This window comes from Mesoplodon bidens, assembly GCF_964165515.1.
Source record: "Mesoplodon bidens genome assembly, chromosome: 9".
NCBI lineage: Eukaryota > Metazoa > Chordata > Mammalia > Artiodactyla > Ziphiidae > Mesoplodon > Mesoplodon bidens.
Genome location: NC_138166.1, coordinates 100,355,665 through 100,378,552, shown reverse-complemented (window position 1 = coordinate 100,378,552; position 22,888 = coordinate 100,355,665). Strand labels below are relative to the sequence as shown.

The 22,888-nt window shown below is 57.2% G+C and overlaps 1 protein-coding gene across 10 annotated transcripts; it reads right to left on the bottom strand.

Moving 5' to 3' along the window:
• Window positions 1–186: 186 nt before the first annotated feature.
• On the bottom strand, window positions 187–14,975 carry LRRC61 (leucine rich repeat containing 61). 10 transcript variants are annotated; one of them, XM_081244043.1, is made up of 7 exons: window positions 14,816–14,975; window positions 14,234–14,375; window positions 12,731–14,020; window positions 12,472–12,626; window positions 11,895–12,047; window positions 6,540–10,058; window positions 187–1,695 (listed from the first exon to the last, which is right to left on the bottom strand). In XM_081244043.1, the coding sequence occupies exon 7, from the start codon at window positions 1,532–1,534 to the stop codon at window positions 758–760; it is 777 nt and encodes a 258-aa protein (XP_081100169.1). In that variant the 5' UTR covers window positions 1,535–1,695; window positions 6,540–10,058; window positions 11,895–12,047; window positions 12,472–12,626; window positions 12,731–14,020; window positions 14,234–14,375; window positions 14,816–14,975; the 3' UTR covers window positions 187–757. The 10 variants fall into 10 exon arrangements, with proteins under 10 accessions (XP_081100169.1, XP_081100170.1, XP_081100168.1 ...); XM_081244044.1 differs by having other exon boundaries at window positions 6,540–7,365; XM_081244042.1 differs by lacking the exon at window positions 6,540–10,058.
• Window positions 14,976–22,888: the final 7,913 nt, after the last annotated feature.

Sequence of the window (22,888 nt, the reverse complement as noted above, 5' to 3'; positions counted from 1 at the left end):
GCAGGAGGAAAAGGCCCCAGTGCTCCGGCCTCACAGGGAGAAAGCAGAGCCGGGAGGGGGAGCAGGACGCCTCCCGTCAGGACGACACCCAGAAAGCTGCGCTCCTCCTTCCCCAGGAGAGGCCAGAGGCAGCGGGGACCCAGGCTTGTTGTCAGGGGCCCACGCGCAACGACAGGCAGCGATGCAAAGGAACACACGCGTATTCAATGAGGAGTGTACGGGTGGGCATGGCAGTGGAGGCTTCAGGGAGACCCGGGACCGGGGGGCACAGCAGAGGGTCACGTGGACAGGCCAACCTGGAAGATGCGGCTTCCACGCTCCGAGCTCTGCCGCGTCCTCTCCCAGGACGGGCTGGGCAGGAGGCTCGCCATCCCTGCCTCTCACCGTTAGCCTTAGGACCAAGCAACTTTATTCCACTAAGCCTCAGGCTCAGGCAGCCAGGAGTGGCAGCAGCTATGGACACGAGGAGGCCGTGCCTCCTCCCAGGAGCACAGCGTAGGTACAGGACAGCCTCACACGGTGCCAGCTGCCTGAGGAGGGTCCAAGGGCGGTGTGTCCCTGATGGATGGGTGGGGAATTTTCCTTGAGGGAGGTGTGAGAGGGAGGGGAGGTGTGAGAGGGAGGGGGGCTGCTCTTAGGCAAGGAGGCCTGTGTGCAGGGCCCATGTGCAGGGCCAGTGGCCAGCATGATGAAGCCATGAAGACAAGCAGGGAGGCCACAGCGTGCCAACCCCAAGGGCCACGGCCACAGGGTGCATTCAAAAGACAAAGGAGGTGGCGCGGGCGGGGCTGAGCGCCTGCTCGGCCTGGGCCAGGCTGTCCCTGGCCTGGCAGTCCAGGTCGTGACACTCCTGCAGCGTGTCCTGGAACTGGCGGCAGGCCTCCTCCAGGATGGAGCTGCTGCGCGTGGGCCAGGACTCCCAGTAGCCGGGCTCCACCCAGGGCTGGGCCTCCACGGCTCGTGGGCCGGAGCCGGAGCTGGGGCGCAAGGAGCTGTCCAGGTCCCGGCACAGCTGGTAGAAGTCACTGCCACGCCCGCTCACGCGCTCGCCGTCGATGACCTTCAGGCCGGGCAGCAGCTCTCGGACTGAGGCCCAGTAGGAGGGGCTGGCGCACAGCGGGTTGCTGAGCCGGGCCAAGGGGTCGCGGAGCCGCAGGCGCTCGAGGCCCCGCAGCGCCACCAGACACTGCAGCTGCCCAGGGCCGGCCAGCAGGTTGCCCGCGGCGTTGAGACTCTGCAGGTTCTCGCAGGCGGCCAGGGGCTCCAGCCCCGTCAGCCGGTTGTTGGCCACGTTGAGCACGGTCAGCTGGCGCAGGGAGGCCAGCGGGCCCAGCTGGGTGAGCGCGTTGCCCGAAAGGTCCAGCCACTCGAGGCCCAAGCACTCCCCCAGGCAGCCCAGGTCCACCAGCCCCAGGCCCTGCAGCTTCAGCAGCAGGATGGACTCCAGGGCAAACTCGCCTGAGCGCGCCTTGAGCAGCTGAGGGGTGACGCGCACCCCGTCGGCCTCCCCCGACTTCTCACCCCGAGACTCCATGAGACGAAGTGGGTCCAAGTGGCCGGGGCCCCGGCAGCTCCGTCACGGTGATGCAGGTGCCACTAGCGGTCAGGGGGCTGCTCACCGCAAAGGACACCCCGTCCACTCGGCCTGGGCTGGATGCCTGTCTCCGACACCCCCGCTCAAGGGCCAGCAGGTCCCTGAGGAGAAACAGTCAAAGAGTAAGCGGGTCTCTGAGCACCTCAGTGACCGCCCAACCTCCACCGCCAGGGCCAGAGACCTAGACAGCCCGGCGGGACCTGAGGACGGGAGTCCAGGGCGCAGGAGGGTGAAAAGCCCCTCCGAGGGAGGTGGGCCAGGCACAGGCCCTTGCCTAAGGAGGTCCTGGCTCGGCCCTGGTGGTTATGGCCATGCTGGGGGGGACTCAGGCCCGCCGTTACCCATTCTTTCCGTCTCCCGAATCTGCTCCGGAGACACGATCTCACTACTTTCCTTTCTTGGTAACTGCTCACGATTGTCTGTATTAATTCTGAGGGGTTTCCTTCTAACCATTTACACTTATTTTTGAAGAGATAACAGGTCACCATCATCGCCAATCTCTTTTGTTTCCTTCCTGGGAGAGCCATGCATTGGCAAACACAAATGAGAGCACCTGGGCCTTCTTGACAATTTTTTTAAAAATCAGCAATGAATTCAAAGTGGTTTCCACGTTCCATGGGCCAACTTGTGACCTCTGGTGGCAGTTGTGGGGCCTGAGGGCTCAGCCTTCAGTCCTTGATGAGGAAACTGAGGTGAGGGAGGGCGGGGACAGCAGAGGCACGGGGAGTAAGTGGCAACACTCCCAGGCCCCTCCCCTTTGCTCCCCCGACCCTTGCCTGTCAAGACCAGCTCTTCACTGTGGCACCAACTGAACAGCGCCCATCGTTGCCAGCCAGACAGCATGGTTCCAGCTGCAAACACGGGCCAAGGCGGGGTGGGGAGGGGAGGCCGGGCAGTCAAGGAAGCCGTCCTGGAAGGAGGGCAGGGTGGCACCTATGTTGTATCCAGAAAAGGGGAGGGAGGGTACTTTCTAGTCGCCAGTGGCCATGGGGTGGCAGAAACCCAGGTGTCAGTGCAAGACAAGAGCACGAGGCAGGAGGCCAGGGGGAGGGACGCCGGCGATGCCGAGCCAGCGCAGAAGGGTCAGGGTCTAAGAAGAGAGGAAAACAAGCAGACCTCTGCTCCGAGTGGCAGCTCCCCAACCCCACAGACTCTGGCCGGGCCCAGGCCAGGCGGGGTGAGGCCTGCAGAGAAACAAGGAGCCGTTCACTCCTGCTGTGTACAAAACCTGGGGCTCCAGAGCCTCCGCCAGGCCCCGAGGCTGCGTTTCCATAGCAACACCACTCCTCAGGCCCCCTCCAAGGAAATCAGACCCAGAGCCCCTCCCACCCGCCCCAGGGAGCTGGGGAGGCTGCTAACACATTCGACCCCCAGCCCACCTCTGAGAAGGGGGCCCTACATCCTTCCCCAGCTCCCTCTTCACTTCTACCAACGTTTCTGCCCAAAAGGCATGGAGGCACCCGCTAAGAAAACTGGTCACTCTACGGAAGCATCTGCTGGGTTTGTAAGCAGCGAGCGATGCAGTCACCGCCACGTTGGTTAAACCTGCTCTGGTCCACAGGGCACCGGGCACCAGAGATGGGCCATCAAAGCACTAGCCAGAGACCAGGACCCCGCCCGAGGGCAAGGAGCGATGCGATGAGAGGAGGGAGGAGATCGTGTGCCCGGAACCTGGCCATGTGACCGGAGGCCGGGCTCCTGTCTCGCACTTGGGGTGTCCTGTGGCATCGGCCTCAGGAGGCAGCGGCGAGTCCAGGATGACGGGGTCCAGGCACCGTCTGAGAGCGAGGCACAACGGGCCAGCCTCGGGGGGACACCACCTCTTCAAGTATCTGCGGGCCTCTCTCCAGGGGTACGCACATCCTCCCAGCCACTATTTTGGGGGTGAAAGCGGTCAGGAAGCCCTGGTGTACAGTCAGGGGCTGAAGTCGGGACAACACCCACATGCCCTGAGGCTGAACGGAGGGTACTGATGAGCAGCTGGGGGTGGGGAAGACAACACGCCAGGCTCCAGGGAAGAGCCACCAGCCCCGTGTTCAAATGCCCCGCCGCCGCCGCCGGGGGGACGGGCTGGGGGGGAAGCGATGCCCTGAGGAACCCCGTCAGCGATGGGGATGGAGGTGGTGCGCAAAGGGAGGGAAAGAACAAGGGGGCGGGCAGAGAACGGTGTGTGCGTGCCCACGTCCTGCGGAAGAGGACGGGGGAGCGGGAAGATCGCACTGGGACTGGACATCAGGCCTCCTGTGCCCCCAAGGTCCCATCTGGCAGGAGCCACGTGCCCCGCCAGCACTTGGCCCTGTGCCCTCGGCCCTGGGTGCCACGCCCTTGTCTGCAGTTAGATGAACAGCACCGCAGTCCCAACCTGATTCTCCAGCGTGTCCATGACCTCTGCTCGGCTCCTGGGCCCCATCTTACCTCAGATCTGCACACTTCAACCAGGCAGGGGCCCACACGCCTGTGCAAACCCAGCCAATGCAGAGGCCAGCAGCGGAGAGCAGGCTCCGCGTGATGCGAGAATGGCTCGTCCACGTGCAACAGCGTTAACGTTCCTCTAAAAAACCAGAATCACCCTGGTCCTCTTAAGGAAATGAGCGAACAGAGGCTGCTGGCCCAACATGTGTCTGTGAAAAGGACTCGGTCACACGGACAAGGCTATGACTGAAACAGGTGACTCCGGATCTCCGGGGCGGGGGGGCCCACCTTCCCTTGTTCAGAGCCAGCAGTTCTGAGTCTCAGTTTACCTATGTAGGGAATGGGCCAGAAGAGGATGCTGTGAGTCGCCAGGGCAGGGCAGAGCTAAGTCTAGGGAAGAAATGGTTCAACTCGGAGCAGCCTCGGGTGGACAGTCACCTGGCCGCTTCGGTGAACTGGGGCCCCTTCCTCCGCCCCATTCCCTTCCGACCACAACCTGGCGCAGGGTGCTTGGACCCGGCACTGCCGCCATCTGGGGCCGGGGTAAGTCTCTGCTGCGGAGGCTCCTCTGTGCGTCGCTGTCTTCCACCCACGAGAGGACAGGAGCAATCCCCCCACAAGCTGTGACAACCAAGACATCTCTAGGCGTTGCCCAATGGCCCCTGGGGGACAAAACTGCCCCCAGTTGAGAACCACCGCTCCAGAGCCCGAGCCCCCAAGCTCGGCTCGGGACCGCCACGCTTCTCAGCTCCTCCCTTCCACTGCCCTCGTCTTCCTCACACGCCCCCACCCTGCTGCAGCACCGGTCCAGGCCTCCCCTCTCCGAGAACAAGGAGAGCCGCTGAGGGGAGGCCACACAGCAAGGGGACAGTGCCTCTCCCAGGAGGAGCTCGAGGGGTGGCAGCACTGACCAATGCATGGCCCCCAGGACAGCTTTCGTTAGGGCACGTGACACCCCTGCCCCCACCTGACCTACTACACCCGAATCTGCGAGAGAGGGACAGGACGCCTCCGGTTTAAGATGCTCTCAGGCAATTCTCATTGAAGTCTGAGACCCACGTGCAATTTAAGGCAGGGAGGCAGGGAGAGGTCCAGGGCCGGGCCCTGATCTCACCACCCAAATGCACCGGATGCAGAGTCCAGACGTTAAGGGGTCGCAGCCCTAGTCTCAGCCTCTCCCCCAGGGGCGCTGGCCTCTCCTCACAGGGAGCCTGTGCAGACATGCCCTCCAGCAGCCGGGGAAGAAGACACGGCCTGAGCAGCGCGGAGGTGAGACTTCACTTCCTATCATGGTGCTCCAACCACTGAACACAAGCTGTATAAAGCCTTATTCAAGAAAACGCCATGTTACACTGAAAATACAGCATACTAACTAGCACAGAGGGTATGATCTCAAAGTAAAAAAGGAAGTATGTCAAAGTATTCACAGAGGCTGAGTGAAAGGATTACGGTGAATTTTCCTGCTTCCTTACATTCTCAGTAACTTCCGAACGTCCTACAGTGAATTAGTCGCAGTGACACAGGGGAAGCGAGGGGACAGGCTCCCGGGCTCAACCGCACGGCCAGGGCCAAAGTGCAAGTTAGGCCTTGGTGCCTCTATGCCCCCCCTCCCCTCTCAAAGTCCCTCTCCCAGCGGCCCAGCACCTCGGCAGAGCTGGACTTGGGTCTCCTGAGTGTGCCGGGCCTCGCCCTTCCTTCTTTTCCCACTGATCCCACCAGAGCCTGGGCCCCATGCCCTCAGGTCCTGCACTCGACCCTAAAGGAACTCAGGCCGGTCTGTCACTGGGATACATGCCCTTTCTTGCTTCCTGAGACTGCTTTCACTGTAGAAAGAAGAAACCCCAAGGCTTCCAGTAGTCTGGAAACAAACTACAGGTGACAACGGCCACGTGATGACTGGGCGTCCCAGCTCTCCTCGATCACACGCCCACAGGAGCTGGGCGGTGCCCTCCAGCAGGGCTCTTGGGAACCCCGGGATCCACGGCAAAGTACAGACCCTAAGAAGACCCGTGTGTGTGTGGGCCCCTCCCTCTTAAAGTGGCTACTCTATCATATTAGGGTTTCTTTCCTGTCCCGGAAGAGCGTCCATGGCTTACCCAGGCCCTAGGTGGCCGAGGATATCCCGCACGGCGCCTGGCTGCTCTGAGAACGCAGACCTTGAGGGCCTGCCGCCCCGACACACACGGACAAGCCGCGTGTAGGGCCCCTTGCCCACCGACACTTTAAAGGAGCACCGCGGTCCATACGCTGCGTGGTACAATTCAGAGTCACCGATGACCAGAGCCCACCCTCCCGCCCACCTACCGCCAGCAGTGACTCCAGCAGTGGGTAGATAGAAGATGACATCTCCGCAAAAACGAAAATGACAATCTGTCAAGAACTGAGAAACTGTCCTCATTCCTTTCAAACAAGTTTTGGAGCCTGGCTGTCCCTGCCTAATGTCCTAGGATGCGACACTGTGCCCCCTCCCGTCATCTATGCAGACTTCCCACAGGCAGCTTTTCAGGGCATCGGACCCTGCAGTCAGACGCACCGGTCTGCCCGCCTCGGCCAGGTCTCTGCTGGGGAAGACAAGGGGCGCGGGTGTAGCTCGGGAAATGCTCCAGGTTGGTCTTCAAGAAGAGAAGACGCTCAGCCGTCTCCACTGGGAGAGGGCAGTCATGCTCCATGATGGCGGGGCCGCCCAGGGAGGCAAAGACACTTGCAGAGAAGGCGCCCGTCAGGGGGTAGGATAGATAGATGGTGGCCAGTCTCGCCAGGTCGGGCTGGACGTCCCGCCACTTTTGCCAGTAAGCAGGGAGTCCTCCTGGGCACCCACTGTCTCGTTCTCACACAGGTACTTCTTGTGGATGATGCTGGCCAGGTGGCTCTCCGTGGAGAGGGAAGCGCCGCTCCGCTCCGAGACCAGCAGCGCTCCCTGCTCTCCACCTGCTCCGGGAGGCTCCGCTCCCTCTGGCCTAGCAGCAAGGACCCAGAGGTCCCGCTTCTCTGCTCGGGTGCTTGCCGGCCCTTCCCTTCGGCCCCAGGGCTCCCGGCTCCTGTGCGGCTCAGGGGCGTCCACACGCACAGCAGTGGGGCCCTGCAGGGAAGGGGAGGGCGGCAGGAGTACTCAGACACCACGAGCTCCTTTACCTCGTACACGAGAACTTGCTTCCAACGGTTGATGTCGGCCCCCTCGGGGAGGGTGGCCTCTATCCTGCCCTTGAAGCGGGGTCCAGCAGGGTCGCCAGCACGAACTGCTCACGGTGGAAGAGCTCAGGGAGCTGGTGGTCTGTGGAGAGCTGCAGGGCCAGGCCCTCGGCCAGCCGCACGGCCGCGCCCATCTCCCAGCTGCTCCGCTCCTCAAAGCACCCGCGAACCTGCGCCGGGAAGACGTGCAGGTAGCGCGGCTGGGGCAGCACCAGGCTTAAGGCGGCCTGCGCGGTGCTCACCTCCCGGACCACCATCCAGAAGGGCTGCGGGAGCTTGACCAGACTGTCCGTCAGGCTCCGCAACACGGCCGACAGGGCCGCCCCTGACTTCCCCAGCTGCTGTTTCTCCAGCCACTCCAGCAAGGGGTAGGCGGACACCCAGGGATGCGAGAGCCCCAGGAAGGGCTGGTGAGCTGGGAGGCCGCAATGCCGCTGCAGCTGGGAGGAGCCGCCGGGCTTCCGCAGAGCCTTGGAAGTGGCTGCAGATGGCCCTAGCCGTGCCCAGCATGATCTGGACACTATGATGGTGACATAGAAGTTTCCCACCAGGGAGTCGAGGCAGTGAGCGAAGCAAGGGGCGTGGGTGTAGCCCCCCATCCTCACGGCCTGCTCCAGGCTCGGGCAGCCGCCCGACACCAGGAAGCCCAGGTGCAGAGAGCTGTGGCCAAGCCACACGCTGAGCTGCCCCTGCAGCTCCTGTGGCCAGTCTCTGCAGCCCTGTCCAGGGGCAGGCGTCGGACCCAGGCATGGCCTGCCTCCTCAGGCTGCCTGACGCCACCTGCCGGCCACCCAGCTGCGTCACCCCACAGTGGGCGGTGACAGCCACGTAGTCCACGTCCGCGACCCGGGCTGCCACAGAAAGTGAGGTGGACGCGGCTGCTCTTGGCCCACTGCATCCCGACGCACCTGCTCGCCCATCGCCCCGTGCAGCAGGGGCAGGGCTTCACGGGAGAAGGCGGCTGGAGATGGCAGGCGGTAGCGATGGTCCACCTGGGCCATAAACCTCCTGAAGAGCGGGGCGAAGACAAAGGAGAGGGGCCGCGCCAGGCTGCAGAGCAACTCGGCAGTGCTCTGGTTCCAGGCCCGTGCTCGGAGCTGGCTGGGGGCACATACGCCACCTCAGTCCTCCCCAGCTGCCGTCGGTGGGAGTAGGCAGGGGAGGCCGAGCCTGTATCAGCTGCTCGGGCCCGCCTATCCGTCACCATCTTCCAGAGGTGAGGCTTCCGGTGGCAGCATGGTGATGGCCGCTCCTCGGGGCACGGCTGGTGGCCCCCGTGGGCAGGCCCTTCTGCTTCTTTTCGGGCACCCCTCCCCGCTCCTCCCCAGGGCCGGCTGCAGCTGGCTTCCTCCCCACCTCCTGCCCGTGCTTAGGTGCCAAGTGACGGACCAGAGCTGAAGGTTGGGACCACCCCTTAATTTTGCCGATGCTCGGTGGCACAGAGTGCACGTGACACGGCAGACATTCCTGCGGTTGATGGTAAAGAAGCATCTCACGTCAGGCACGGGTCTCTGACCCAGGGTGTCCAGGGGGCCCGGGGAGTGCCCGGGACCCCAGCCTTTGGCCTCGGCCTGCGCGGTCCTCATGAGCTTCTTCAGGCAGAGTGGCTTCTGGAGGCTCAGCAGGGGCGGCTGCTCACCCTCACCAGGAAGCAAGTGCCTTCTCTTCCGTGTCTTGAGGTGACGCACCTCTCCGGCCAGATGGGCTATGAGGATGTCGGCTGGCCTCGCCTCTTCATCCTCGCCAGGCTGGCCCGCCTCCAGCCTGTCCGGGCTGGCCACTTGGACCAGCAGCAAGTCAGAGGGGACCTGACTGGAGCTGCGCACCGGGTCCCTCGACTTCCTTCCTGCCAGCTCCCCCTCCTCTCGCTGTCCATGGGCCTTCCACTTGGACACCTTCTTCTCAGGCTGCACGGGGGACTCCTGCCCCAGCACGATTGGAGGCCACAGGGTCCGGAGTCTCCCTCTGGCTTATTCTGCCCAGCACCGGGGTGGCAATTCTCACAGGGGCAGCCAGGCCAAGACCAGGCGTCTCCAGGGAGCAGGCTGCTCTCTTCTCCCCGCAGCCCCGCAGCCCCAGGAGGCCTTCCTCCTGCTCCTCCAGGAAAGCCTGGTCAGGTGCAGGGACCCACAAGCTGCTGCGGAGGCGCAGGGTAGTCTCTTCCCCTGCAGGGATAGGTCCCTCCCACTCCTCTTTTTTTTAAAAATAAATTTATTTATTTATTTTTGGCTGTGTTGAGTCTTCGTTTCTGTGCGAGGGCTTTCTCCAGTTGCGGCGAGCGGGGGCCACTCTTCATCGCGGTGCGCGGGCCTCTCACTGTCACGGCCTCTCCCGTTGCGGAGCACAGGCTCCAGACGCACAGGCTCAGTAGTTGTGGCACACGGGCTTAGTTGCTCCGCGGCATGTGGGATCCTCCCAGACCAGGGCTCGAACCCGTGTCCCCTGCATTGGCAGGCAGACTCCGAACCACTGCGCCACCAGGGAAGCCCCCCCTCCCACTCCTCTTTTGGGAGCCGGGGCTTCTGATTTTCCCGGGGCCACTGCGGCCTCCTCCCCTACGCGTACAAACTCAAGTTTGACCTCAGTCTCTGGCAGGTGCTCCGTGGCGCCCCAGCCAAGTTCAGAAGGGGTGTTGATAGCTCCGGTGTTGAACCTGGAGCCAGGAGAAGCCAGCATGGCAGGCGGGCTCTGATCACGGAGGAGTCAGCACACACAGGGGGCTCTTGCCCCCTGGATCCTGAGAGTGTATGTTTCTTGTGGGGCTTTTTGACTTTTCCGACTTCTGACGTGCTTGGGAGCTTGGGGCAATGAGAAGACAGGCCCAGGCTGTCCTCTGGCAAGATGACAGAAGACACGGCAAGATCTAAGGTAAGATGAAGAGAATGGCTCTCAGCCAGCTGCCTACTCACTTCGAGGCCCGCTGACGGGACAGTGAGGCCGGAGGGGAGAGCAGAGAGCAGAGGACGTAAGGCGTAGTAACCACGTGAAATCAATCCCAGACGCCGACCTCCCGGGTGAAGCCTGATATTCACTCCTCCAGACCCAACGGAGCAGCCCTTGACCGGAGCCCCCAGCCCTCTGCACAGGAGTGGTTTCTGTGTCCATCTTCTTTGCCACGTTAACTCACATCTTTTTTCCTTCAATGCTTATCCAGAGCCTAGTAGGCACTGGCAGTCTTCCTGTGCGATGGATACAGTATAAGGTAGGCCAGGCCCCTGTGTGCACGTGGCCCCCAGGCTGGCAGGGGGCAGATGAGAATAAAATGCTCCCACACACACGGCAGGGGAGATGAGAGCCAAGGTGCAGGGCGTGCAGGGGCGCTGCAGGGCTGGGGGACCCCGGCGGGAAGGACCTCACCAAGACGTCAGGCAGGCTTCCCGGGAAGAGCTGCGGACGCTGGGGCTGTCAGCACAGGCCACGGGGGTGTGGAGGCTGGTCTCTGTGTCCTGGGCACCTGGGCCATGCCTGGCACCCGCAGGGCCTCATAAACAGGCAACGTTGCTCGGTACCGGGGAGCGACGCGGCCCGAGGCTTCCTGAGCCTCTGTCAGAGGACGTGGTACGGGGCAGCTCCTGATGCCAGCGACGCAGGCCCCCCGCGCCCCCTCCCCTCGAAGCCCACTCCTCTCTGGCTCCGGCCCCTGCTGCTCCCTGGCAGTGCCCCCGCCAAGGCCCCAGGGACCCCTGGTGCCCCACCTCAGCGCGAGTCTCCGCACTACAGCACCTGCCCACGCCCCCCACCTCGAATGCTGCTGCCCACAGCTACGGGACAGCACATCTCCTTGGCTTTCCTGTCACCTGCGACTCCTTTTCAGTCTCTGTTCCAGTCCCTCTTCCTCTGCCCGCCCCTTAATGGTGTTTCCCGGGCTTCCTCGTCTCCAGGCCTCGTCTCTCCTCCCACACCCTCTCCCGGACCAGGGCCACCTTCACCGGCTGAGCACCGCCAGCCCCTCTCGGCTCACCACTCCCTCGCAGGCTTCCCCTCACCTGCTCGGCCTACAGTCAACTCGAGCTCAGTAAACAAGACTCCTGTTCACCCAGATGCTCAGACCGCAAACCTCAGCACAACCCTCGACTCCTTTCCCCACCCCCGTTCATTTTCCTGCAGATAAGGTCAAATTCAGGGCTCTCAAAAGAAAAGACACATGAAGAAGTCAGAGAAGAAACATGCAGAAAGAAGAAAAGAAAATGAGAGGGAAGGAAAAGCCCAGTGAGCTAGGCTGTGTCTCCTTGGGAAAGAGAAGATTCAGAGTAAGATGGCATAGATCCTGCCCCAAACAGCTGAGAGTGAGGAGTGTGCGTCTCTTCAGACCAGAGTGAGATGCAGCTTAAATGAGGAGGTTTAAACCAGAACATTCTGACACTGAGTGATGTTAAACATTCAGAAGGATCACCAGGGATGGCAGGACGGCCTTTACTGGGGACGAGCCCGCCGGGCGGCTCAAGCGAGACTCGGCTGTGACCCAGGGTGGACAATGAGACACCGAGGAGCCCCTTCCAGCCACAGGGGCCTCAGAAGAACCGAGAGGCAACCACCAAAGCCCATCACTTGACAACCCAGTCAGCCACCAACGAACCAGGGGTCTGAAGCTCAAGGGAGGTGACGTGGTGGAGGGGCTGGATCAAGGTGTAAATGAAGTACAAGACACTGTCGTGGTCCAGGGGAAGGGCTCTAGATGTCAGAGCCAGAGGGGACTAACCTTCGCTCTTATTTTGATTGAAGAAACAGAAACCCAGAGCAGCAACGTGATGCTCAGTGGCAGAGCGGAGGACCAGAGCAGTCCATAGGCTTCACTGCTCCCGAGAACACAGAACAGGGTACTGAAACCAGGCCTGTGTCCCACCTGCTCTCACTGATGAGGGCAGAGAAAAAGAAAATACCTGTGAGTTAGGCTGCAGCCTGGGCTACACCCCAAAGCCTTCGCCTGAGGACGCACTAATTGAACCCAGGGCACCAACCCTGTGCTGTTCCCTGACCAGCCCTGTCCCACCAGTCCATCTGTATTCTGCAGACACCCCTGAGCCACTTGACCATTTAACAATAATTCGTCAAATATCTACCATGAGCCAACACCGTGCCTTAAACATACAAACACAGGATAGTCACTGCTCGGCTGGCACATGGGGCTCAGGACGAGAAGACAACTTGGAAATGGCTACCGACACCAGGGCAAGGCAAGCAGGGTAAGTGCTGTGGAGCCAGGCCACGGGCTGACCGAGAGGCAAATCGAGTCTATGACACGGGAGTTTAGACTCTGTCTTGGCAGGGTCACTTACCCCACACTACTGCTTGAGGAACCTCATCCCCTGACAGTCCCCGGGGCAGGTCCGGTATCTTGGGCAATGACTGGCACCCCTTGCTCTTCACTGAAGCACACCAGGATGACAGCGGGGTGAACGCTGTGGAGAGCCAGCCTGGAGTCTACACGAATCTAAAATGTAAAATTTAAAAAGAAAATCACCCACAGGCTCCAGGGCTTTTGATTATTAGTAAGAAGTTGTTTGTGACACTTCTCATAACAGCTGATACACGCACCTGATACAGCGACAAGGTGGAGACTCAGGGGCCGCATCGGGTGGGACCACACGAGGCAGGTGCAGCCCTGGGAAGCAGGCGGGGAGGAGGGCAGGAGCAGGTAACGGAGGCGGGACTGGAGGGGAAGGGACACTCTGGAGAGCCATGCAGGGGGCAGATGATACTTGGGTTGCAGTGTGGAGGAGGAGGGGATACAGAGGGACATCCCAGTCCCTGCTAAATACAGTTCAGTTACAGATATAGTGATTTTGAGGTTCTTCTGGAACAAATCTTCAGGAGTAGATGTGACAGGTACAGGGTCAGGGGATAGAAGTCTGAGCTAAAGATACAGATCCGTGTAAAAGTCTCCGTAGAAACTGAGGGGAAACACCGGTGGGAGAAGAGAGTGGAGGGTGGTTGCCCAGGCAACACTGACACTGTGGGGAGGGTAGAGGATGAGCAGACTCCAAAGATGCCTGACAGGCAGAGGACAGAGACACAGAAAAACCTAAGTGATGTTAGGGAAGCCAAGGGAAGACTTTCCAGAAAGGACAGACAGGGTCCCTTCAGCAGATGAAGCAAGTGGAGCCCCGGGGCTATGCAATGAGAAAGCAGGGGACACAGGCACTTGCAATGTCAAAGGGTCACGCTTTGGGGTGGGAGGGAAAAGGCTTGGCTCTCTCTCAAACGAGAGAAAAGGTACAGTGGGAAAAAAGGGAGGACGGATGGCAGGAGTTCCTGAGGGAGAGGGACTCAAGGCACAGGTGGGTGGGTTTATCCTTGCAGATGAGAAAGAAGCCTTTTTTTTTTTTTCCCCTGACACAGCAAAGAAGGACGGCTATGGTGGCAGGCAGGTCCGTGAGTGTGGGCAGGGGGAGGGCCCAAGGCAGTTACGCCCAAGAGCCTATAGATTCCTGAGGGGTTAGCAACCGGCTGGCTGAGCCTGAGACAGGAAGTGCCTCAGCACTTACACGTGTGCTGGCTCCATGGATTAGAGATTTCCTCCTCACTACACTCACCAGGCCTTTTCCCACACGCATGCCCAGAAGCGCAGTGGTCACTTTTCGGTTTCTCCTGGGCCTGCGTCACCCTGGGGCCTCATGCAGAGCTCAGTCCACCCTGGGCATGCGATACCTATGCCAGACCTTTCTCCGAGTTTTCCCTCTGCCCAGTGCCACCAGCCCCCTCTTCTCTCAGCCCCTGCACTGGGGGAAGAGGAGGTGGTGCCTGTCTGTCCATCAGACCCCAGGAGACTTCAAAGCACTTGGTGAGCTTGCAAGTCCTCGGCTTCTCATTCCCCAACCCGCACACCTATGAGGAGATGGAAGATGAAGAAAAGCATGGGACCAGAGGAATGTGTGGAAGGAAAAGAGTACAGCAAACCACTACACGTTTTGGGGTTTTGTCCCACATGCAAATTTGGCTACTTTTAAACCCTAAGGGAGAGATTTTAAATAACCAAGCTTCGTTTAGATTTCACAATATGCAAAAGTGACATAAAATGAGATGTTTTAAACTACACACCAGCAGAACCCTTTGCTCTTTTCTGCGAGGCTGCTCTCCACAATGGATTGAGACCATGAATTCCAGAGCCGGTCTATGGGGTTTAAATTCTGGCTGCTACCCACCAGCTGTGTTCGTCTGCTACGTGTCTCGGTTTTCGAGCCTATACAACAGGGATAAAAGCATCCACCTCGCTGGCTTGTGAAAGATTAACGGAGTTAATGTACGCATATAGCAGTGTTTAAGGGCACTTCTTGGCACAGAGTGAGTGAAGGATACGAACCGCTGTCCAGTTCTGGCCTCACCGGGTGTTTCACGTGCGGGGCACTGGGAAGGGGAGGGAAGCTGGGAGGGGGACACCTGGGCCGCCCGATGGGCAGGGCAGGTCAGGGAAAGCCGCCTCGCCCCCAAGTCTACGTCTGTGACCACAACGCCCCCTCCCCGGCTTACCTACGGCCAAAGGTCTGGCTGGCTAGTGGGGCTAGCGAAGCTGTGAAGCCGGCGCAGCTCCCACGCCGGCCGACCGCGCCCCCGCGGCGGGTAGTAAGGACACGCCATCCGCCGTCCCGCTTGCTCCCACCCCCGCGCCGCAGCGGGACCTACCATGAGGCGCCAAGGGCCCTACAGAGCTTGGTGGCCGGTCCAGGTTCCGGAGCGACCTCCGGGAGCGACAGTCAGCGGGTCCTCCGCGCCCACGCCTCTCCAGCGGTTGGTATGTTCCTCCAGCAGGCAGGGAGCGCCGAGTGCGCAGGCGCAGTGCGCAGTGCGCAGCAGCCGGAAGCAGTGGTGTTACACCGCCTCCTCCGCCGGAAGTTGTGCGCTTTTCTCACCGGACCGGGACTAGTTCATGCACGTTTAACAGCGCTGGGTTTTTTTTTGTTTTTTGGGGGTGCGTGGGTGTGGGACTTTGTTTCTTTGTGTTTAATAGTGCTAGTTTAGCTGTGTGGCCTGGGAGGAAGCACTCGCAGGCGCTCCGGGCCGACGGTGGCCTAGTCTTCCTAGAAAGCCCCTTCTATCCCCGGCTCTGCGCTGCAGCAGTCTGACCGCCCGAGTGCAGCCCGGGGCTTGTGCGCACGTGCGGACGGAAGGGACCACGGTAATGCTAATGATCCGTGTGTCGAAGTCTCTTCCCGCCTTGAGGGCTCACCCAACATTTCATGACACCCACCCAGGGTATCTCCTGGGGCAAATTCCCGGTGACACCGCGAAGGCCTCGCCGACAACCCAGGGGTCGCCCTTGTGCGCCTCCACCGAGGTGCTCTGCCAACTCCCCAAACTGAATTGTCCCGGGGCCAAAAAGGCCGCGTTTCCCGGGCTGAGCGGAGAATGCCTCTCCTCACCTGGTCCCACCTGGACACCAAAGTACCCAACTCTTGTTTCATAGGCTACCTTGAGCTGCTTTCCACCGCCAGAGTCAGACAAATCCAAGGGCCTGGGCTTGGGCACCAGCGGGCCTTGGGCAGTCCTCCCTGCTCACCTTCCCAGGGCTGATCTCAGTTCTCTCCATCTTCCAGCACCCGCGCTCTGGGCCCATCAACTCCAGGCTGGTGCAGTCTTCCAGCTTGAGCTAAAACTAGGGCCCCTGCAATGAGAGTATATATCTTTGCCCTTTATCAAAGTTATTTTTAATCTTATTTGATTCTCTCCATGCCTCAGAGATGGAGGTATTGGTTTCTCCATTATACAGATGAGGAAACGAGACTCAAGTCACACGGAGAGTTAAAGTAAGAGATGGAGGGAGCCACAGATGATTTCACAGTTGTACTGTCGCATGAGGGTCCATATAAAATGGGCTCAGCTGGTCCCTTTGCAGTGTTAACCCAGAGGCACTCTAGAACCAAGGATGACTTGATTGCAAAACTGGGAGATACAAATAATAAACTGAAAAAACTGTTGTGAAGTGTGGGTTCAAATTATTTGCCCACTTTTAAAAGCTGGGTTTTATTGTTGAATTTTTTATATTCTCTATATACTTATATTTTGTTCAGTCCTTTATATATATTCAGGATACAAGTCCTTTGACAAATAGGTGCATTGCAAATATTTTTTCTTAATTTGTGATTAGCTTTTCATTTTTTAAACGATGGTTTCAAAGAGCAGTAGAAAAGATGGGGCTGTCTGATCTCACCACCATCCCCTCCAAACACACCGTCTTCTTCCCTCTCTCTTCCTGGCACTAGATTCTCTAGGATTAGGGGGACTTGTAGCTAAAATACATAAAGAAATTCTATAAACCAATAGGAAAAGTACCCCCCCAAAAAAAAATAATAGAAAAGCAATCAAACAATATGAACAGGCACATTAGAGAACTGGAAACCCAAATGGTCAACAAACAGATGAAAAGAGAGTCAGGCTCACCAGTGATTATTAGGGAAATGCAAGTTAAAACAAGATACCATTTCACACATATTATCTGACTGAAAAAATAAAAAAGGCTGAATAACAGATGAAGTCCAGGAGTTCATATAATGTTAGTAGGAGTGTAAACAATCACTTTGGAAGGCCATTGGGCAATATCTTGTGATGTTGAAAGTAAACATCACCCAGAACTGCGCTCTTTACATGGAGACATACATCCTAAAGACGTTCCAGCACATTTGCACAGACATATATAGGGATGCTGTTTATAACAGGAAGACCTGGAGTAATGCAAGTATCAACAAGGGAGTAGAAACGTAACATGTATATCACCCTGGGCTAGATCCATCTGTCATAACACTGCATCAGTCAGCTACATCACCATAATCCTGCATAATAAACACCTGAAAACCCTGACTTGGAACAACAAGCATTTATTTTTTTGCTCATTTGACTCTGCTTCTGCTGAGGTTTGGCCAGACTTGGCTCCAGGTCATTTTGTGATTAGTCTGCTCCCCATGTTTCTTCTCTGGGTAGGCTGCCCAGGGCACGCATTTCTCATGGTGAAGGCAGAAGTGCAAGCCATCTGCTCTATGGGCGCCTGGAGCTGGAGAAACCCTGGGAGCACGTACATACAAGTCCCATCAGTCATTGGTTGAGGAGTGTGCTGATGGCAATAATTTCCTGACAGCACTTCCAGCCTTCGGCACAGGACATGAAGACAGTGCTGGCAGTTGGAAGTTGGCTGGTATGCATGGAAGTATTCAGAGCATGGGGAGATGCAGGGGACGTTGACTATGGCTACTAATATATGTATCTACTCTAGTCTATTACCAGTTTTGATCTTTGCTAATATAATAGGTACTGCTGGGGTTACATTGTTGTTTCAATTTGCTTTCCTTGATTATAAATGATGGGAAGCATCTTTTCATGCTCAAAAGTCATTTCTACCACTTCTTTTGTGATCTGTCTGCTTGACTCCTTTTCTATGTACCTACTCTGTCCTTTCTATCTTGTTGATGACCTCTGTGTCTGTCATGAGTTGTAAATCGTTTCCCGTTTGTCATTTATCTTTTTTATTTAATTTTTTTCTTTTTGCCTTGCAGAAAATCTAAATTTTAATTTAAGTTTATCAAACTTCATCTTCATCACTGCAGGATTTCTTGTTTCCCCTTCTTAGTTAGATCTTCCCCATTACAAGATAATTTCTTTTCTTTTTCTTTCTTTTTTTAAGCAAAGGAGGAACAGGTTCAGAGCAGTTATTGAACTGGGACCCAAAGTCGCAGTTAGCAAGTTGGAGGGTCTGGATTGAAGATTTTACCCGACTCCAAAGCGCATGTATCCTATTCAGTTTATATGATTAAAAATTCAGGGGTCCAATCTGTCACGGTATCTTCGACTCAAACAACAAACAAACAAAATGCAAACTTTAACATACTTGTTAATCACATTAGTGTACATGGTCGCCTTGCTCTCACCGTAATTTTCACCCTTTCGTCCACCCTCACCACCATAAATCATTCAGCGTCTAAGGGTTAGCAGTTATGCTAACAGTTGATCAGGAGAACAGGCTGGCTTCTAAATAAAAATAAACAGTTAAAATCTGCGGTGTGGGACTAACTCCGAACACCTCAAGAAAAAAAATGAGCTCTTTGGGATGGTAATCCCTCATTCACGTCTGGGCGGGAGGGAAGCTCCCCACACGCTGGTCCCGAGGATTCCCAGCGGGCGCGTCCCTCCGTCCCTCCGAGCAGCCCGCGGGTTGGCGCAGACCGCGCAGGCGCGAGCCCCAAGATAATTTCTTTTTAATTCCCCTGTGTTTTCTTCTGGTACATTTATAGTTTCATTTACATTTGTTAAATCTCTGATCCAGCTGGCATTTATTTTGTTGCCGGGAGGGAGAGAGTCCCGACACTGTTCACTGCCTTTATTCATCTTTTCCTCACGGATTTGCTTTGCCATTTTTATCAATTTGAATTTATTTCTGGACTCGTTTTCTTCCATTGATGTGTCTATTCATGTCCCAGCACCACTGTCTTCATTTCTGTAGCCTTTCATATTGTGACTTTATAATACTTTTAAATATCTGGGAGGGCTAATGTCCCTGTAAATACTCTGCTTTTTTCAGAAATTTCCTGTTTCTTTCTTTCTTTCTTTTTCTTCCTTTCTTCTTCTTCTTCTTTTTTTTTTTTTTTTTGGCCGTGCAGTGAGGTTTGCGGGATCTTCGTTCCCCAACCAGGGATCGAACCTAGGCCCTCGGCAGTGAAAGCTTGGAGTCCTAACCACTGGACCGCCAGGGAAGTCCACCTGGTTCTTTCTTACATGTTTATTTTCCCTGAGAAGTTTAGAATTCAGCAGATCTAATCTAGTACCCATTCTCTCTTCTCCCCTCACTCCCCCAAAGCATGTTTTCATCAAGAGATCACTACATTTATGGATTACATTAAGGACATTTGACATGAAGCGTAGAAATACAGATGCATACACAGGCCCCATATATTTTTCATGGCACTTATTTCCCAGGTCCTATCGCACGTCAAAGTACTCAGGGGGCTTGCCACTTCCTTTTCCACAGGGTGGATCAGTGTGGTGTCCATGGTGGCAACAAGAAAGGGTGAAGGAAGCTGAGATCCTGGCAGAATGAAGGGTGCCACAGAAGTAAAGAGTTACTATGTAAAAGTCGTGTGATTTATTGATGGCATTTTTTTTGACAAGGCAGGCACTTTAATCCATTCCCTCAGCTCACAGTGAAAACCTCTACGAAGCAGGCACTAGTGCTCTTATAAAACTGAAGCTCAGAAAGACTAACTTTCACTCAACTAATAAGCAGAAGGAGCTGGACTTTGAACCCAGGGAGCCCAGGGCTCGATTCTCTATCTCAACCTCGAATCTGAGCTGAGGCTGTTCAGTCAACAGCTCCTGGAAGGCCGGGCAGAAAGAAAAAAGAGAAAAATATGTTTGCCAAATCAATTGCTGCAGACCAAGGGCACGGCCGTTGCACCTAGGATCACGACGGATCAAGGCTGCAGCCTCTGCAGTAACCCTTCCGGCCTCCCGTATTCCTGCTTATGAGACGGAGAGTGGGTGGGCACAGAGAATCATCTCCCTAATGTCTGCGGGGCTTTGTCAGGGGAAGAAAGGCTGACCTTTGCAGCAGGGGGGAAGCCATGCTACAATCCCGGCCCTTAATCCTGAGGTTAGGAAGCTGAGGTGGGGCTTCTGCGGGTTTCTGAGAATATCTGTCCCAGCCCCTTTCCGGGCAGATGCTTGCAGGGTGAGCCAAAGTTCTACTGGGCTTGCGCTATGCTTCCCCCGCCCCCCCCCCGCCGAGCCCCCCCCCCCACCATCTGGCCTCTGCTGGACCACATGGTGCTGGGATTAGAGTCCGCTCAGGCACTCAATAATCCTCTAAAGCTTTGGTGTTTCCTTCTCCCCAGGGCATGGTCTCCAGGTCAGAAGCTCCAGGTCCTGCTGGGAATGGCTCACAGGGAAACCTGGTGCTCAGGATACCAGCTTCCCTCAAGGTTCCCCAACCTCCTGTCTGGGTTGATAAACTGATTAAATTTTTATCAATCACTTGAGGGGTTGAGATTCTAGAGTAGTGATTCCCAACGTAGGGGTGGGGGAGAGGGACTTGGACCCCCAGAGAACATTTCAAAATGGCTGGAGACATGTGTGACTGTCAGAGCCAAGGGCAGGGAGAGTGGTTCTGCTGGCATCCACTGGGCAGAGGTCGGGGTGCTGCTCAACATCCTACAGTGCACAGGACAGCCCCGCCCCCAATGGTGCCCAACAGAGAACTACCCAGCCCGAACTGTCAGCAGTGCCGAGGTAGGGAACCCCTGTCCTAACAGACGTGGCTTTGGTCCCAGCATTCTATGGGTTTGTTTGCTCCGAGTGATTCTTACGCAGGTTCGTTACATGGGGTGTGGCCTGAATGAGCACAGACTTTGGTCACCTGCCCTCACTCTTCTGGTTCCAAGTCAAGCAAAACGGTGGTGGCTGCCAAGTGACTTTATTCCTGGAAACCCCAAGGTTTATAAACAGACGTCACGTCCAGCACATGGCCAACCCCCCTTTATTTCTCTGCTTCTCGTATTTCCAATGTTATCAACGAACCAACTTCTGTACAAAGCAACCCAAAGGTCCTCATCAAGGGCGTTGCTTTAGGTGCTTTATCAGGGAGGGGTGACCTGCGGTCTGCAGTAACAGCCATCTTCTGTATGTAACTTTTCCTCTCCATTGAGAATCTGGGCTGATGGGTGTCCCTATTATAGACTGGAATGTACCAGATCTCAGGATGTTGAGGTGGGAAAAGGTCATGGAAGATTGTTGGGAAGCCTGGCCTCAGAGCAGCATCCAGTTGGCAAGGCCCCTTAGTTCTTCGCCCTTTGGATTCCCCGAGCAATACCTGGCCCCTTGCTGTTGTCATTACACATCCTTCAAGGAGGTTTCATCCAGGCTCTGGTACCACCTGGAAAACCATCCCTGTTCCCAATAAGGGCCACCCTCTAAGGCCACAACCTCTCACATCAGTGCAGTGCGTTGCCCTCCCAGTGGCGGCACCACCTGGTCTGGAGGTCTCCGTCCCTTGGGCGGCACTGCCCTCTGTCGGCCACCTTCTGTACGTGCAGCTGAGCTAACCTCACCTGCCTCGTCTTCAGTCTTGTCCGGTCAGTCCCAGGATGGTCTCCCAGGCTGCTTCCCGCTCTGCCACTAGGGGTGGTGCAGGGGTATCCCACCCCCAGCCACTGCCCATCTTCAGGGATCTTTTGCTACTTGTAGTTGCTCTGAGCATCTATGTCAGAGGCTGACATTTACTGATGTGCCTCCCACTTGGCAGGGGAAGTGGGGGTGGGAGGTACTTCTTGCCTGAAACAAACAATGAGTCCGTCCACACCAGGCACTAGGAGACTTGACCAGCCTGGCCTGGCTTCTGGCCGCCTAAGGCCGTAACCCTGGGACGACCTGGCCCCATCGAGTTCCTGTCTGACCAAGCTCTGGGCTGTCAGAATTTACTGTTTGTTCTAGCCAATACCTGACCATAGGCCTCTGACGCCTAGCCCCTCCACCCTTTCCGAGCGCATTTACGACTGTGAATCTTTCCTCTGTCCCTCTGGGATGTAGATGTATCTCCTGCAATCCAGGAGCGGCTCCCAAGGACCCTTCCTCTGATATGAAATCAGGAAGGCTAGGGTCTCTATCCCCCAGTCTCTGTGGCCTACTCACACTTATGCCAACCCATCCTTTGTGACTTCTCACTCTCCTGGCTCTACTTGGCCCCGCTCACCCCTCCCCTCCACTCTCATTCTCCTGTTAAAGTGCCCAGTCACCCTGCAGGGGCACGGACCCCACGGAGCTCACATTTCCCTACTGTCAGTCGTTTCGGAAGAAAACCTGATTTCCCCTCTGTAACTAATGTCTGGCTGTGTTCATTTCTGACAAAACCTGCTCACCCTGCAGTCCCCCTCGGGGTGGGGTGAGAGCTTTGAGAGGAGCACCATCCACGCAAAGCGGGTGGGCACAGATCCTCGGAGGGCGTCCCAAGCTCCGCCTCCCTGAACGGCTGCACAGGCAGAAAGGGAGGATGGGAGATAGTGTGCTGGGAGGGGGTCTGCCAGCCCTGAGCTGCAGCAGCTGCCCAGAGAGCAGGGGGCGCGCCCCAGGACCCGGGGAACAGAGGCCGCCACCAGTGGTTCCATGAGAACTCAGGGACAGACATACACCACGTGTCTTCAGGCCACATCTTCCTCCTGAAGACCCAACCCACGTATCCGACCACTAGCTGGGTGTCTCCATGGGGATGCCCCGGACACAACCAGCTTACCAGGACACACAGGAAACCCCAGGTCATCACGTGCCCTCTGTGACCTGTCACTGAGAGGTTCCAGCCACCAGGTACTGGGCACCGCATCTGCCCACTGCTCACCACAGGGTCCACCCCGCCTCACCCTCCCCCGACGACCAAGGCACTGGCCCCCTTCAGCTCCTAACTAGACCTTCCATGCGCCCACTCGTCCCCATTCTCACCACCACTCTCATCTGAGGCCCATTATGCACCCTGTAGAGATCATCCTGGAAACCAAGTTGGGTCACATCACTCCCCTGCTTCAATCCTTCTGTGGCTCCGCATTCTCTCTGGATGCACTCCTCAGGGCTCAGGGTCTCTCCTCCAAGCACCTTCCACCCCCAGCTTCCTGCAGCTCCTCCCAGGAGCTCTCCCCTCCGCTCACTCCATCCCCCTGCCCCAGGCAGGAAGCTGATCCCCGCCCAGGCCAGGCACCAGCCTGTAGGAAGGATGCAGGCCACGCTCTGGAA